This window comes from Ochotona curzoniae, unplaced genomic scaffold, assembly GCF_017591425.1.
Source record: "Ochotona curzoniae isolate NIBS_2020 unplaced genomic scaffold, NIBS_Ocur_1.0 contig_2855, whole genome shotgun sequence".
Classification (NCBI taxonomy): Eukaryota; Metazoa; Chordata; class Mammalia; order Lagomorpha; family Ochotonidae; genus Ochotona; species Ochotona curzoniae.
The window spans coordinates 176,297-188,643 of NW_024465615.1; the positions used below are offsets into that span (position 1 = coordinate 176,297).

General features: G+C 47.4%; 1 protein-coding gene across 9 annotated transcripts in view; it reads right to left on the reverse strand.

Annotated features, from left to right (window-relative positions):
- ERI3 (ERI1 exoribonuclease family member 3) overlaps window positions 1-5,928 on the reverse strand; it is a 139,040-nt gene extending 133,112 nt beyond the window's left edge. For 2 of the 9 annotated variants that reach the window (XM_040977717.1, XM_040977720.1), the window contains exons 1-2: window positions 5,522-5,882; window positions 3,483-3,558 (exon numbers count right to left, since the gene is read on the reverse strand). In XM_040977717.1, the coding sequence (XP_040833651.1) occupies window positions 3,483-3,558; window positions 5,522-5,656 (211 nt within the window). In that variant the 5' untranslated portion in view covers window positions 5,657-5,882. Of the gene's footprint in view, window positions 1-3,482; window positions 3,586-5,521 lie in introns of those variants that run through there. The other 7 variants (XM_040977721.1, XM_040977724.1, XM_040977718.1 and 4 more) reach the window with 7 other exon arrangements.
- Window positions 5,929-12,347: the final 6,419 nt, after the last annotated feature.

Genomic DNA, 12,347 nt, shown 5'->3' on the forward strand with positions numbered 1-12,347 from the left:
GGGACCCTGTACCTGCGTGGGAGACCAAGAAGAAGCTCCTGGCTTCTGATCGGCTCAGCTCCAGCTGTTGCGGTCACATGGGAAGTAAATCAATGGACAGAAGATCTTCCTCTCTGTCTCTCCTCCTTTCTATATATCTGCCTTTCCAATAATAAGTCTTAATAAGAAAAAAATTCAAGCAGCACTTTACAAAGCTGTGCAAGCAACAGGGCTCAGGAAGGAATAAACTGGTCGTATTTGGTGAATTTTTATTGAAAAAGTTACTCACTTGCTTCACTTTTCTGACCGTATTGGGACTAAAGTCTATCCTAAAAATAAGTTCTGGAATTCTGCGACAGGTATGGTGGCACAGCCCATTAATTCTTCACCTGCAATGCTAGCATCTGATAGGAGTGCCAGTTCTGATCCCAGCTGCTCTACTTCCAACCCAGCTTCCTGCTCACGGTCTGGGAAAGCAATGGAGGACAGCCCAAGTCCTTGGGTCGCTATACCTGCATGGAAGATTTGGAAAAGACTCCTCGAATCTGGCTTTGTACCGGCTCAGCTCTGGCCATCATGGACATTTGAGGAGTGAACCAGAAGATGCAAGATCTCTCTCTGCCTCTCTAATTATTTCAAGTAAAAATAAATAAATCTTAAAAAAAAAGTTCTGGCTCAGCATGGTAGCCTAGCAGCAAAAGTCCTCGCCTTGCACACACAGGGATCCTGACGGCCCTGCTTCCCATCCAGCTCCCTGCTTGTGGCCAGAAGGCCAATGGAGGACGGCTCAAAACCCTGGGACCCTGCACCCACGTGGGAGACCAAGAGGAAGCTCCTGGCTCCTGGTTCTGGATCAGCACAGCACCGGCCATTGCAGCCACTTGGGGAGTGAATCAACGGATGGAAGATCTTCCTCTCTGTATCTCCTTCTCTCTCCGTAAATCTACCATAAATCTACCTTTCCAATAAAAACACATAAACTTAAAAAGAAACCTAAATCTTTCATAATGGGTAATAAGCATGCCTGCCGTTCACCCCAGAGGAAGACTTCATCTTCAAAAAATTTACTTTGCAAAATAGTACTTGTAATGAAAGCCAGCAAAACACTGTGTTGACAGTTTTAATTAAATCCTTAAGCATTCCTTTTCAATCTCATTATCTCCATTTTACAGATAGGAAAGTGAAACCCAGAGAGGGGAGTCACTTGCCCAAGGTCACACAAATACTGTTACCCAAAACCCATAGGCTTCCTCCAGCAAAGTGAGTATGCTGGAGTCAGGAGGAAGACACAGGGACAGAGCAGACAGGCACGGGCCTCTCAGCTCTCACCTACCCATCGGGAAGTCAACAGACAGCATGTTTTGTGACACGTCACCACACCTGAATTGGGAGACAGTTTAAAAACTGGGAAAAGGTCACCAGCCTGCAAAAACAGGCAGAGAAGAGCCTGAGTGGGACACATTATTAGGCCAATTCCCTGGAAAGCTGAGGGAAATGGGTCATTTTTCAATGTATACAGTTCATGAAGTTCAAAGCAACTAAGAGCTGAGCCTCATGATCAAGATGCCTTGCAGGACTTCATTTACTCTGTAGTTTCTTCCTTAGGAAACAGTTCCTAACACTGTGGGCAACAGGGTAAGTCACTGCTTGTAATGCCAGCCTCCCATATCAGAGTGCCCACTAATGTCCCGGCTGCCTCCTTCCGCCAACAAACCTAGGAACAGAACCCAGTGATGATGGAAGTGCTCGGGTCCCAAAACCTTTTAACTTTTAACTGCTTTCCAGTCTCTTTTTCCGTGAAATAGGATCTGGTACTTCCAACACTTTGGTAGACATTTTTTAAGTTCCAGGAAGTCAGAAAGAGAAACAACATTCACATGTACATGTACATATAGGTTCTGTTATAGAATATTTTTAAGAATCAAATATGGGGACCGGTGTTGTGGGCATTGGCTCAAATCCCAGCTGCTCCACTTCTGATCCAGCTCCCTACCAATGCAAGGAAAACAGATTAAGGTGGCTCAAATCCCTGGACCTCTACACCCATGTGGGAGACCCAGATGAAGCTCCTGGCTATGGGCTTCAGCCTGGCCCAGCTGTTACAGCCACTTGGGGAATAAAGCAGTGGATGGAAGATCGATCCTTCTTTCTCTCTCACATAACCCAGCCTCTCAGATGAATAAATCTTAGAAAAAAAGAAAAAAAAAAAAAAGGGAAGAGAAGGGAAAAGGAAAGAGCCAAACACAGCCACAAAAGAAATAATACAAGATGCTGCCCATGTGTCTGCCTCCTTACTAGTCTCCCTGCTCGGGAATTTTCAGTCCTCTTCGACACAGGGCACTCTTCGTTCACACTGACACTGGAGCAAACTCTCTACAACACAATCCTTTTAACAGCTTCTTGCAGGTCTTAAATTGTTCAGCAAACTATGGCCCATGGCCAAATTCAGCAGTCAACTGTTGTTATAAATAAAGTTTTATAGGAGCAGTCATGCTCCTTTGTTTTCATCCCGTGTTTCATGCCTAACCAGAGCTGAGCAGTCATGATAGCCTCACCAAGCCTAGTTACCATCTTGTCCTTCTCAGGTAACACCTGCCAGCCCCTAATCTAATCATCTCCACCTCTCAGAATCCAACTGTTAAGTTTAAAGACTCTGGCCTCTGCTTCCCTCTTCTGCCTCACGTCTCACCATACTCCCTTGACCTGTCCCTTCTAAATATCATTTCAACTACACTGAACTTTCTCAAACTTAACAAAGCTCTCTCAAGTACTCACTAAAGTCTGCTAAACATTAAAAAAAAAAAAAGTCATTTGGTCTCTTTTGTCTTCATCTAATTCTAGGTAAGGAAGTTACTTCCTGTTAAGAGGCCTTTCCCAAAGTTTACCAGTCTGAGTTAGAGACCCTTCTGTACTCCCAGAACATCCATACGGCCCTTATTAATGCATTCTCAGAGCACATCACAACTGCTTCTTCACCATCTGTCTTGACCATGAACTCCCATGCTCCCTGGTATCAGGGTGGCTGCCTTAAACTACAACCCCAGGAACCAACAAAGTACCTGGCCCTTCAACAGCCTCCAGACCCTGGACTTGAATCATCAGACTCCTCCTAGTCCTGATCCTGGCAAAATGGGTTAACCGACCATCTAAAGGTGATACACAATCATGTTCTCAAATGCTTGATCAAATTCATCATCAAAAGCAAAATGAATGGGCTTCTTACTCCTGTCTTTCAGTGTGTATTTCTCAGAATGCAGGACAACTGTGGCTGTACTCAGTCAACTCAGCCACCCTGAACCCAGAGCAGGTGTTCACAAGACCAGAATTCGAGGACCCTGATTCTCCACTTCCAGTCCTAAGTTTTGGAGAGTCTTACAGTACATGCTGTTTTTATCAGAAGCTACAGAGAAATAGAATCTGCAGTAGCATCCACCCTTACCTCCCCACCAGCCCAAATACTCAAAAGGAAGAGCCAAATTTGACCATGCAAGGGGAATTCTCACCTCTCCTTACTTCGAAGATGCCAAGACTGGTGGCTGGGGATGCTGAAGGTTCTGGGAGAGCTGGCAGGCCCCAATGCTGTGAATAAATACATATCTCTGCAACAAGTCTATCTCCATAGGAAGATCAAATCCCCATTAAGGCTCACCTCCAACTCCCAAACTCAAACCGGGGTGTAACCGCTTTCCATGTGGACACACAGAGCTTTCAGATGGGAATTTGGAGAATGATAGATTTCATTTTCCTTACTGAAACAATTTTTTTTTTTTCCTAAGGAGGCTTACTTTTTAGGAACACTACACATTTAAGTTATCTGATTGAGAAAAATGGCCATGATGTGGAGACCTTCTTGGATAATGTCAGAAGCCCAGTCAAGGAGGAGACCCAGATGAGGCTGACAATATCCAGAAGTCAGGGACTGAGGAACAGGCCAGGAAGAGGAGAGGGTTTGCTTGCCACATGCGCAGGCCATACTGCAATAGGTCACAAAGGCCAGGAAATGCCTTCAGGATAGACACTTCTAAGTCAGCACTAGGATGGTCAAGGCCAGCAAACCCCACCTGAAAGCGTCAATGGATGCCTATTATACTTATCACCCAATTCGGATCTTCTGTTCGGAAGTTGTAGATGCCACCCTGTAAGCCAGGGATATGCATGCGCACGCATGCGCACACACACCCCCTACCTAGGATTACCAATCTAAACACTTCAGACTTAATTCCACTTAGATCTCCTCAGAAAACGCCACTCACCAACTGTCCCACCACAAAGAAAACACTTCAAAATGAAACAGGAACAAAAATGCTTTCCACTTAGAAATTTCAAGTCGGAGGGAGAGCTTTTAGCCAAGCTCCATGACCTAGTGGGTTGGTTATTTACTGGATCTTTGGGCAGGAATTGTTAATGAGCTTTTAATTTGGAGTGCTTAAGTTGCCAAAGTGCTCTGCGCTCCAGTGAGGCCCCTCGGAATCCATACAGGAAACCTTATCAATCACTTCCCAGCAGCTCCCTGCCCCCATGCCCACCTCCTGACCAAGGCAGCAGCTAAGTGGGTTTCTAACCAAGAGCACAGGCACACATTAGTGGAGTCACACTCCAAGTCCCTGTTTATAAATTGACTTTTAAATGGTAGGGGATTCAGGTGTGATATACTGAAACTCCAAGCACGAGCCCACAAAAACAAGGCTGCTGGATCTGATCAAGTCAGAATAAAGCAGAATTTGATGAAGCCAATTTCTAGTAGAAACACGACAATCAAAAAATCATTCAGGCGATCACAATCTACTGCAGTTCCAATAGTGTTGTCTCCAGCCAATGGGATTCAAGTCTCGCTGCCCTTCCACTTTCAGAAAACCCACCGAAATCTGAAAAGCCTGTCAAGAGACAACAGCCTGGTAGGAGTGGCAAGAGGCTTACCCTAAAGTCTTGATGGGCACTGCCAGCTACAAAACCCAACCCTAAGAACACATTCCAAACCCCCCAATGAGGGGTCACACATCTAGCATCTTCCAAATCAACAAGGGACAGCTACCTTTCCCAAGAATTCTCAGTCAAGCCTCAAGGCAACTTCACGCTTTTTCTAGTCTTAAAAAAATAAATTAAAAAAAAAAAAAACCACCTGTTGCTGGGCCACTTGCAGGAAAAGCAAACACAAAGCTAGCCAGGTTAGGCCTCTTAGTCACAATTGCCAAGATCACTGCAATCACCATCTCCGAACTACAAGCTATTAACCGTGTGTGCGCGCGCGCGTTTGTCTGTCTGTCTCCCCGTCCTGAGGAGGGGGCAAAAGGGACCTACTACTAATTCCATGCTCGATGAACGGCCTGTCAGATCCCTCTTCCTCTTCTCTAATAACCTCAGGTAAATCTGAACAAAGTCACCCAGGCTCTTGCAAAACCCCTGCCCCATCCCCCTCGACCAGAGCCTTCCTCAGATCGCCCAGGGCCAGCACCCAAGACTGCACGAACTGCGCACCACCACGGCCCCACACCCCACATGCATGAACCAGGGCCCCATGGGGGGGCCTGTCAGCCTCACCCACCCCAGGGTGTTGCCCCCAACTCGGGCCCATCCAAGTCCAGGGGAGCGTAAGAGGAGGGGCAGGGGGCCAGGAGACCAGTCCTCCTTCCCAAGGCCGCCCCCGCCCCCCGTCAGCTGCAGGAGAGGCTGTCGCCATGGCAACGCCCCCTCCTTAGGGCCAGCGCGGCAGGCTCCCTCCAGGTGCAGGCCCCGACGTCTCCCTCGGCCTCAGCAAAGGCTGAGGGCAGTGGACGGCGGCGGGCGCGGCCCGCGCCGACTGTGGCGCCGGCCAGATAGCGGCAGGCCCAGCTCCGCCCGCTCCCCACCGCCCGTTCTCGGCCGCCTCTACAGCGACAGCCAGCACCACGAGTCCACAACACACCGACTCACCTCCGCGCACTCTGACCCCGACCGACGCGGCGGACGGGCGGGCGCTGTAGCCAACCGCCGGGCCCGTCGCCCACCCCTTCGCCCAATGGGCTTTAGCGGGGCGGGGATTCCTCTCCCCAAGCCCTCGCTTTCCCACCGACATGCGCGTTATGGTGCGTCAAGATGGTGGCTCCTGGCGCCTGGCCTTATGGGACTTGTAGTTTTGTGGTGGCACGTACTCAGAAAGCGAGAGGTCACTTTGGGGCAGTAAAATTAATTTCCTTTCTTATTTTCTTTATTTCTCTCTCATTTTTTTTTTAAGGGAAACGTTCTAAGTCCTACCTTTACCCAAGTCCCCCACCTCCATGTTCCCTCCTTCAAGATATTTCAGAGTGCAGGCTCTGAAGAGGACATGTTCTGTGTAAATGGAAACTCTGTGTGCGTTTCATTCAACAGGTAATTTACCTTCAGCTGTCTGATATGGACCAGCGCGAGGTGTGGATAGCTGAAAATTTTGAGATTGGGGAGTGGGGAGGGCGGTGCAGATCACTTAGATTTCTGAAGCTCTTCCTAAGGAAGTTCACATTTCAGAATTAAGAAGACTCTGGCATGAAGGCTTCCACAGGCCATCCAGTCAGGCACAGCCCAGAGCTGTGTTTCTGCCTCTAGGTTATGCCTCCCTGGAAAATCCCAGGTACCAGGTTCTGCACTGGAAGATCCCACCCAACCTTAGCCAAACCAGTGATGGTGTTGACTGCCAGTCAGTCAGGACCCATCTTCTAGGCCCTGCTTCAGTGGTCAAGCCCCTGTGACTGCCATCTGCTTTTTTCACTTGAAACGGTGAGATCTGACATAATACCATGGTTCCTCCTGGAGTTGTGAAAGGCTAGCAAAAATGACAAAATCAGAAAATGCCTTCCTTAATCCCACCCACAAAAGAAGTAGATGATTCCACTGTGCACCTACAGCACGTATCCCATCATTTTAGAATGGGTTATTTCCTTGTCACTCTCTCCTTCCCAATAAGTATTTCCAATAAGCACCTTTCCAATAAGTATTTCCATGTCCTCAGCTCAGAACCAGGCTTAAAGTAGGCATGTAACAAATGTTTGTGAGCAAATGAGAGGACAAACAGCTGCAGGGACACATAGCTCTAACCTCAATATCAAGAAAATAGAGACACAACTGCCTGTCTCTTGAGCCTTAGAGCTGGAACTAGATCCTCCTCCCTCTGTTGTTACCTGCACGTTAACCCCAGTTGGTCAGTCAGTTGCCATATGGTTATAATACCGCTGAATGGAATTCAGTGGAGAATAAGCCAGCAAAATCTCTGTTCTCAAAGAGCTTTTGTATTGGAAAGGAAGCGAAGGGGGAAGAATAGACAAATAACTAAGGAAGTATATAAATAAAATAAGAGGCCATGAGATGGCCTGTCTTATCTGGCTTAGTTATGATCTGAGTTCTAGCCCAGGCATAGACCATAATTAACTTTCTTGGCTAAGAGGAGTGAGATAGGTCTACCTGTCTGTATTGGAGACCCTCTCTAACACCCAGCCTGAAACCTTCCATGGTCCCCTTGATTTCTCCAGAAATCCATTTTTCCTTTCTTAGTGCTATAGGGATCAACTGTATATTTTCCAGGACCTCACCAGGTCGTAAGCATTTTGGGCAAAGACCAGACAAACTGCACTGAAATCACAGAAGAGTTAAAGAACTTAGATATACCCTTGGTACAGTGCATTCCTGACTCACCCAGTTTGGGCTCCCCAAAGCCTTGGCCCTCTTGGGTGCTCTCTAGTTCCTTAGAAAACAGAACCTAAAATTAAACACACTTGTTTAGATGTAATTGGAAAGTGTTAGACCCAGAGCAGAGCCAAAAATGAAGAGAAAAAAGAAGGAAGAAAAAAGAAGCACAAAGAAGTGTGTGACCGAGTTGTGCAGAGCTCAAAAGAAAACAAATAATGGCTGTATCTTACAGGATATACACGTAAAGTGGTGGAGACTGGTAGTGTCACACCATCACATCTGGGATAAAAGAAAGGGTCATGTTACCCCACCCCTCTGGTAGCCATAGAGGGCGCCAGATTCCACACCCTGAACCATGAAAACAAAGAATAGTCAAAACCTCTGGCATTTGGTCAAATTAGGCTCACTGAAGTCCCACCACTGGTGTCAAAACCTAACCTTCATCCAGGGGAAGGTAAGTTAGCCAGATGTGTTAGTCAGCAAGGTAATATACATGGCAGCAAGGCTGTGCTATAAGCAAATGGTCAGAGCCCAGGGCCATGGGTACAGATGGAGCAAGTTACTTGGAGAGGTAGATGAACTGAGTCCAGTACTCAGGTCTACCCTGAGCAGTGTCCTCACTACTGGATTAAGTGACTGGACCAAAACCAACAGCAAGAGCAGCATGTGTACATGAAGAGACAGGACCAAGTGGACTCTTCTACTCTTTGAAAGCACCACAAATACAGCACAGTGGCCATCAAAGCTGGGTGGACAGAGAACATAGAACCCAAAGGCAGTGTACAGCAGCACCTTGACTTGGAACACTTGTGAGGACCTACACTAGATCCAAAGCATTTTTCTCTGAAAATTGGACAAGTTGGGCCCTGCATGGGAGCCTAGTGGCTGAAGGTCTCACCTTGAATATGCTGGGATCCCATATGGGTGTCAGTGTGTGTCTTGGTGGCCCCACTTCCCATCCAGCTCCCTGTTTGTATCCTGGGAAAGCAGTAGAGTACAGCCCAAAGCCTTAGGACCCTGCACTCGCATGAGAGACCTGGAAGAAGCTCTGCGCTCCTGCGTCCAGATCAGCATAGCTGTGGCCATTGTGGCCACTTGGGGAGTGAATCAGCAAACAGATGATCTTCCTTTCTGTCTCTCTTCTTCTCTGTGTATCTTACTTTCCAATACAAATAAATAACTTTAAAATAGAAGAAGAAATTGGACAAGTTACTACTGCCATCTCGGCCTTCTGATACTACATGTGGTGCAGTTATGACCAAGTGTGGGTTCAGAGAGAGGCTATTCAGGTTTGAACCTTGGATCTGTCTGTGACCTCAGGCAAGTGACTCTCTGAAGTTCAGTTTCTCTGTGAAGAGAATACTAATACCTACGTGTAAGAGGAACTGAGTGTATGAGTACTTAGCACAGTACCTAGCAGGGTTCAGTAAGGAGTATCTGCTATTATGGCTACTCTCACCCTTCCCCAACTTTCCAACTCTTCTTCCCGGTGGGAGCACGCCTACCCCAGCTCCTATCTCCCACCCCTCCTCTTGACCCCACCCCTCCTCTCTGGAGGTCTTCTTTCATTGAAGGGGCTGTGTGGGTTAGACATGGCCATTTCTTTCTTCTCCCTGCTCCCCCTCACCCCAGCAGGGCTGTTCCCCACAAGGCTGAGCCATTCATCTCCCTGGTGACCTGAAGCTGAACTAAGAGACGGATGTGGGGTGGCTAAGGCCAGGGTGGTAATGTGCTCCCTTATCTTCATGCCCCTCGCTGGGGCCTAGTTAATTTTCCCTTTGATTTTAATATAGATTTATTGAAAGTTTCAGTTATCAAAACAAACTGCAGCAGCAAATTGGTGTTCTTTGCAGGCCTACAAGTGCCTATAAAGCTGCCATGCTCAGGGACGAATGGCGCTCTCCGGGAGGTCAGTCATGGCAACAGGAAGTCCCTGGGGACACACACACTGCAGTTTAATATTTTTCTTATTAGCCTTTTTCTTCTCGGCCATCTAAGCCTCCCCTTTAAATCGGAAATCAAATGGAGCCACCTGCCCGGGGAGGCTGTCTTTCCCCAGCTCCTCCACTCCCTGATCTCTCTCTAGTCCTTGCCTGAAGCCCTCTGTTTTCGTTCATCCCGCCTTGCCCACTGGCCCAGACAGAGCTGTGGTTTGCATGCCCCAGAGATGTGACGCCCCAGCTCCTGGATTCCACAGCCCTGTCCAAGTGTAAAAGGTCTGCATGAGCTGTCCAGCCGCTAGTCTGAGGCAAAGTGACCCTGGAAAAGAATGGGGCTCCAGGCTGCTTAAGATCTGATGCTCACGAAGAGAAAAAGCTAAGTTGGAGAACAAAGATGTTACTTTCTTTTTTTAAAAAAAAAAAAAAAAAAGATTTATTATTTATTTGAAAGGCAGAGCTACAGAGAGGAGAGAGACAGAGACACAGAGAGATCTTCCATCCATCTCCAAATGACCACAATGGCAAAAGGTAGACTGATCTGAAGCTGAGAGCCAGGAGCTTCTTCTGGGTCTCCCACTTGGGTACAATTGGGTACAAGCAATTGGGCCTCCCTCCACTGCTTTCCTAGGCCATTAGTAGAAAGCTGGGTCAAAAGTGGAGCAGCCAGGGCGCAGCACGGTGACTAAAGTCCACTCCTTGCACACACTGGATCCCATGTTGGCACCCATTTGTGTCCCAGTGACCCTGCTTCCCAGCCAGCTCCCTGCTTGTGGCCTGGGAAAGCGGTCAAGGATGGCTCAAGGCCTTGGGACCCTGCAACTGTGTGGGAGACCCAGAGGAAACTCCTGGCTCCTGGCTTTGGATCAGCTCAACTCCAGCCATTGCAGCCATTTGGGAGTGAATCAGCAGATGAAGGCTCTTCCTCTCTGTCTTTCCTCCTGTCTGTGTATCTGACTTTCCAGTGAAAATAAATAAAATCTTTTTTTTAAAAAAAGTGGAGCAGCCAAGACCCTAACCAATGTGCATATGGATGCTGGCATTGCAGGCAGAGGTTTAGCATGCTGTGCTACAGTGTCAGCCCCAAGACGTTACTTTCTAGAAGGCAGACATTTCTGTCAGCATCCATTGAACTCACCAGAGGCAAAAGGAGATGAAGATGAAGCACAAGATTTTTCAGTTTTTGTTCTCACTTTACCATTGCCATTCCCCATATGCCGTCTGCTCTCACCTCTCAGTCCAAGCCTGGAATCCCCCTACTTTCTTTTAGATTTGATTATTTATGTGAAAGGCAAAGTTACAGAGAAGGGGAGAGACAGTGATCATCCAACTACTGGCTCACTCCCTAAACGGCCTCAATGACAAAGCTAGTCTAGGCCAAAGCCAGGACCAGGAACTCAGTTTGGGTGGCGGGGGCCCACACACCTGAGCCATATTCTTCAGCTTCCTCAGGTGCATTAGCAAGAAGCTGGATCTGAGCCCCAGCCCCTCCCTTCCCCCTACTGTTTGTCTGCAGTCTGTTTCCCTACGGACCAGGCCAGTGCCCTACTCCCAGTGCCCATGTGGTTCCCAAGGATAGAACCACTGTCCACTGTAGGCTCTGGAATGATTTCTTTCCAGGGAAGGTCACTATGGTTACCCTGAAAACATCATCATTTCCTCTGGCTTTGAGATAGTGCTGGATCACCCGCACATGCCACTTCCTAATCCCTAGTGTCTTTGCTCTTAAAAAGCACCTGCTCTGGGGCTCACGTTATAATGCAGTGCATTAAGCTATGGCCTGAATATGTGACTGGTTTGAGTCGCTGCCCCTCCACCAACAAATGGAAGATCTCTCTTTCTCTCCCCCTTTTCCTGTCCCTCTCCTCTTCCCTCTGTAGTACTGACTTCCAAATAAATAACTCCCTTTAAAAAAAAATAAAGAAAAAGTACCTGCTAGCAGCAAGGACCACTGCCCCTTCTCATAACTCTCCTATGACTAAGAATCCAGACAACCATAACTGGGCAGCTCACATAGTGCAAGTTTTGAATGTTGGACCTGGATAGTTCGGGTTTTGAGTCTTAGCTCTGATACTTATTGACTCTGACTCATAGAACCTCTGTGGTTTCATTGTACCTAGTTGAATACCACCCTGTCATAAAATGATTTGTCTGTTTCTCTCCCCTGCAACATCCAGGATCCCCAAGGAAATCTTAATTATCTACATAGTCTTGTGCATATATTTGATGAATAAGTAAAAATCATCTTAGCTCGTTTTCTCAACTATAAAGTGGAGATAATTACCTGCATCTCTAATACAGTGAAGAAAGCTCTCACCACGTGCCCATCAGCAAAAGGTAGGTTCTTAGTGAGTAAGACAGCCTTCATCAGTTCCCCCTGGAGCTTGCCCAATAGCTTTTAGCCATTTTTATCTCATTTTTATCTCCCCAACTTCAAGTCCAGTCCACTACAGCTTTCCCAACACTGGATCTTTTGGAATAATGTTGACTTGTTCCATCTTTTCAAACCCACCCCTAAACTGTTGCCTCCCGCTAGCTCTATTTCTAGTAAGGTCTGAATCCCTGAGCTTCCTTATAGTTTACTCAGAACAATACCAGTGTTCCCAAATCCACTGTTTATACCAACCTGCAGTACAAATAAGTATACATTGTTATTAATATGTCAGTTTTGCTCATTCTGAGTGCCAGCCTGCTCTTGTGGACACCTGGTCTCTAGCAGTGTTTCCCAAAAAACTTCAGTTGTGCCCATCAACCCAACTCTGTACACTGTAGCTGCTGGCCTTGGATGATCTGCTC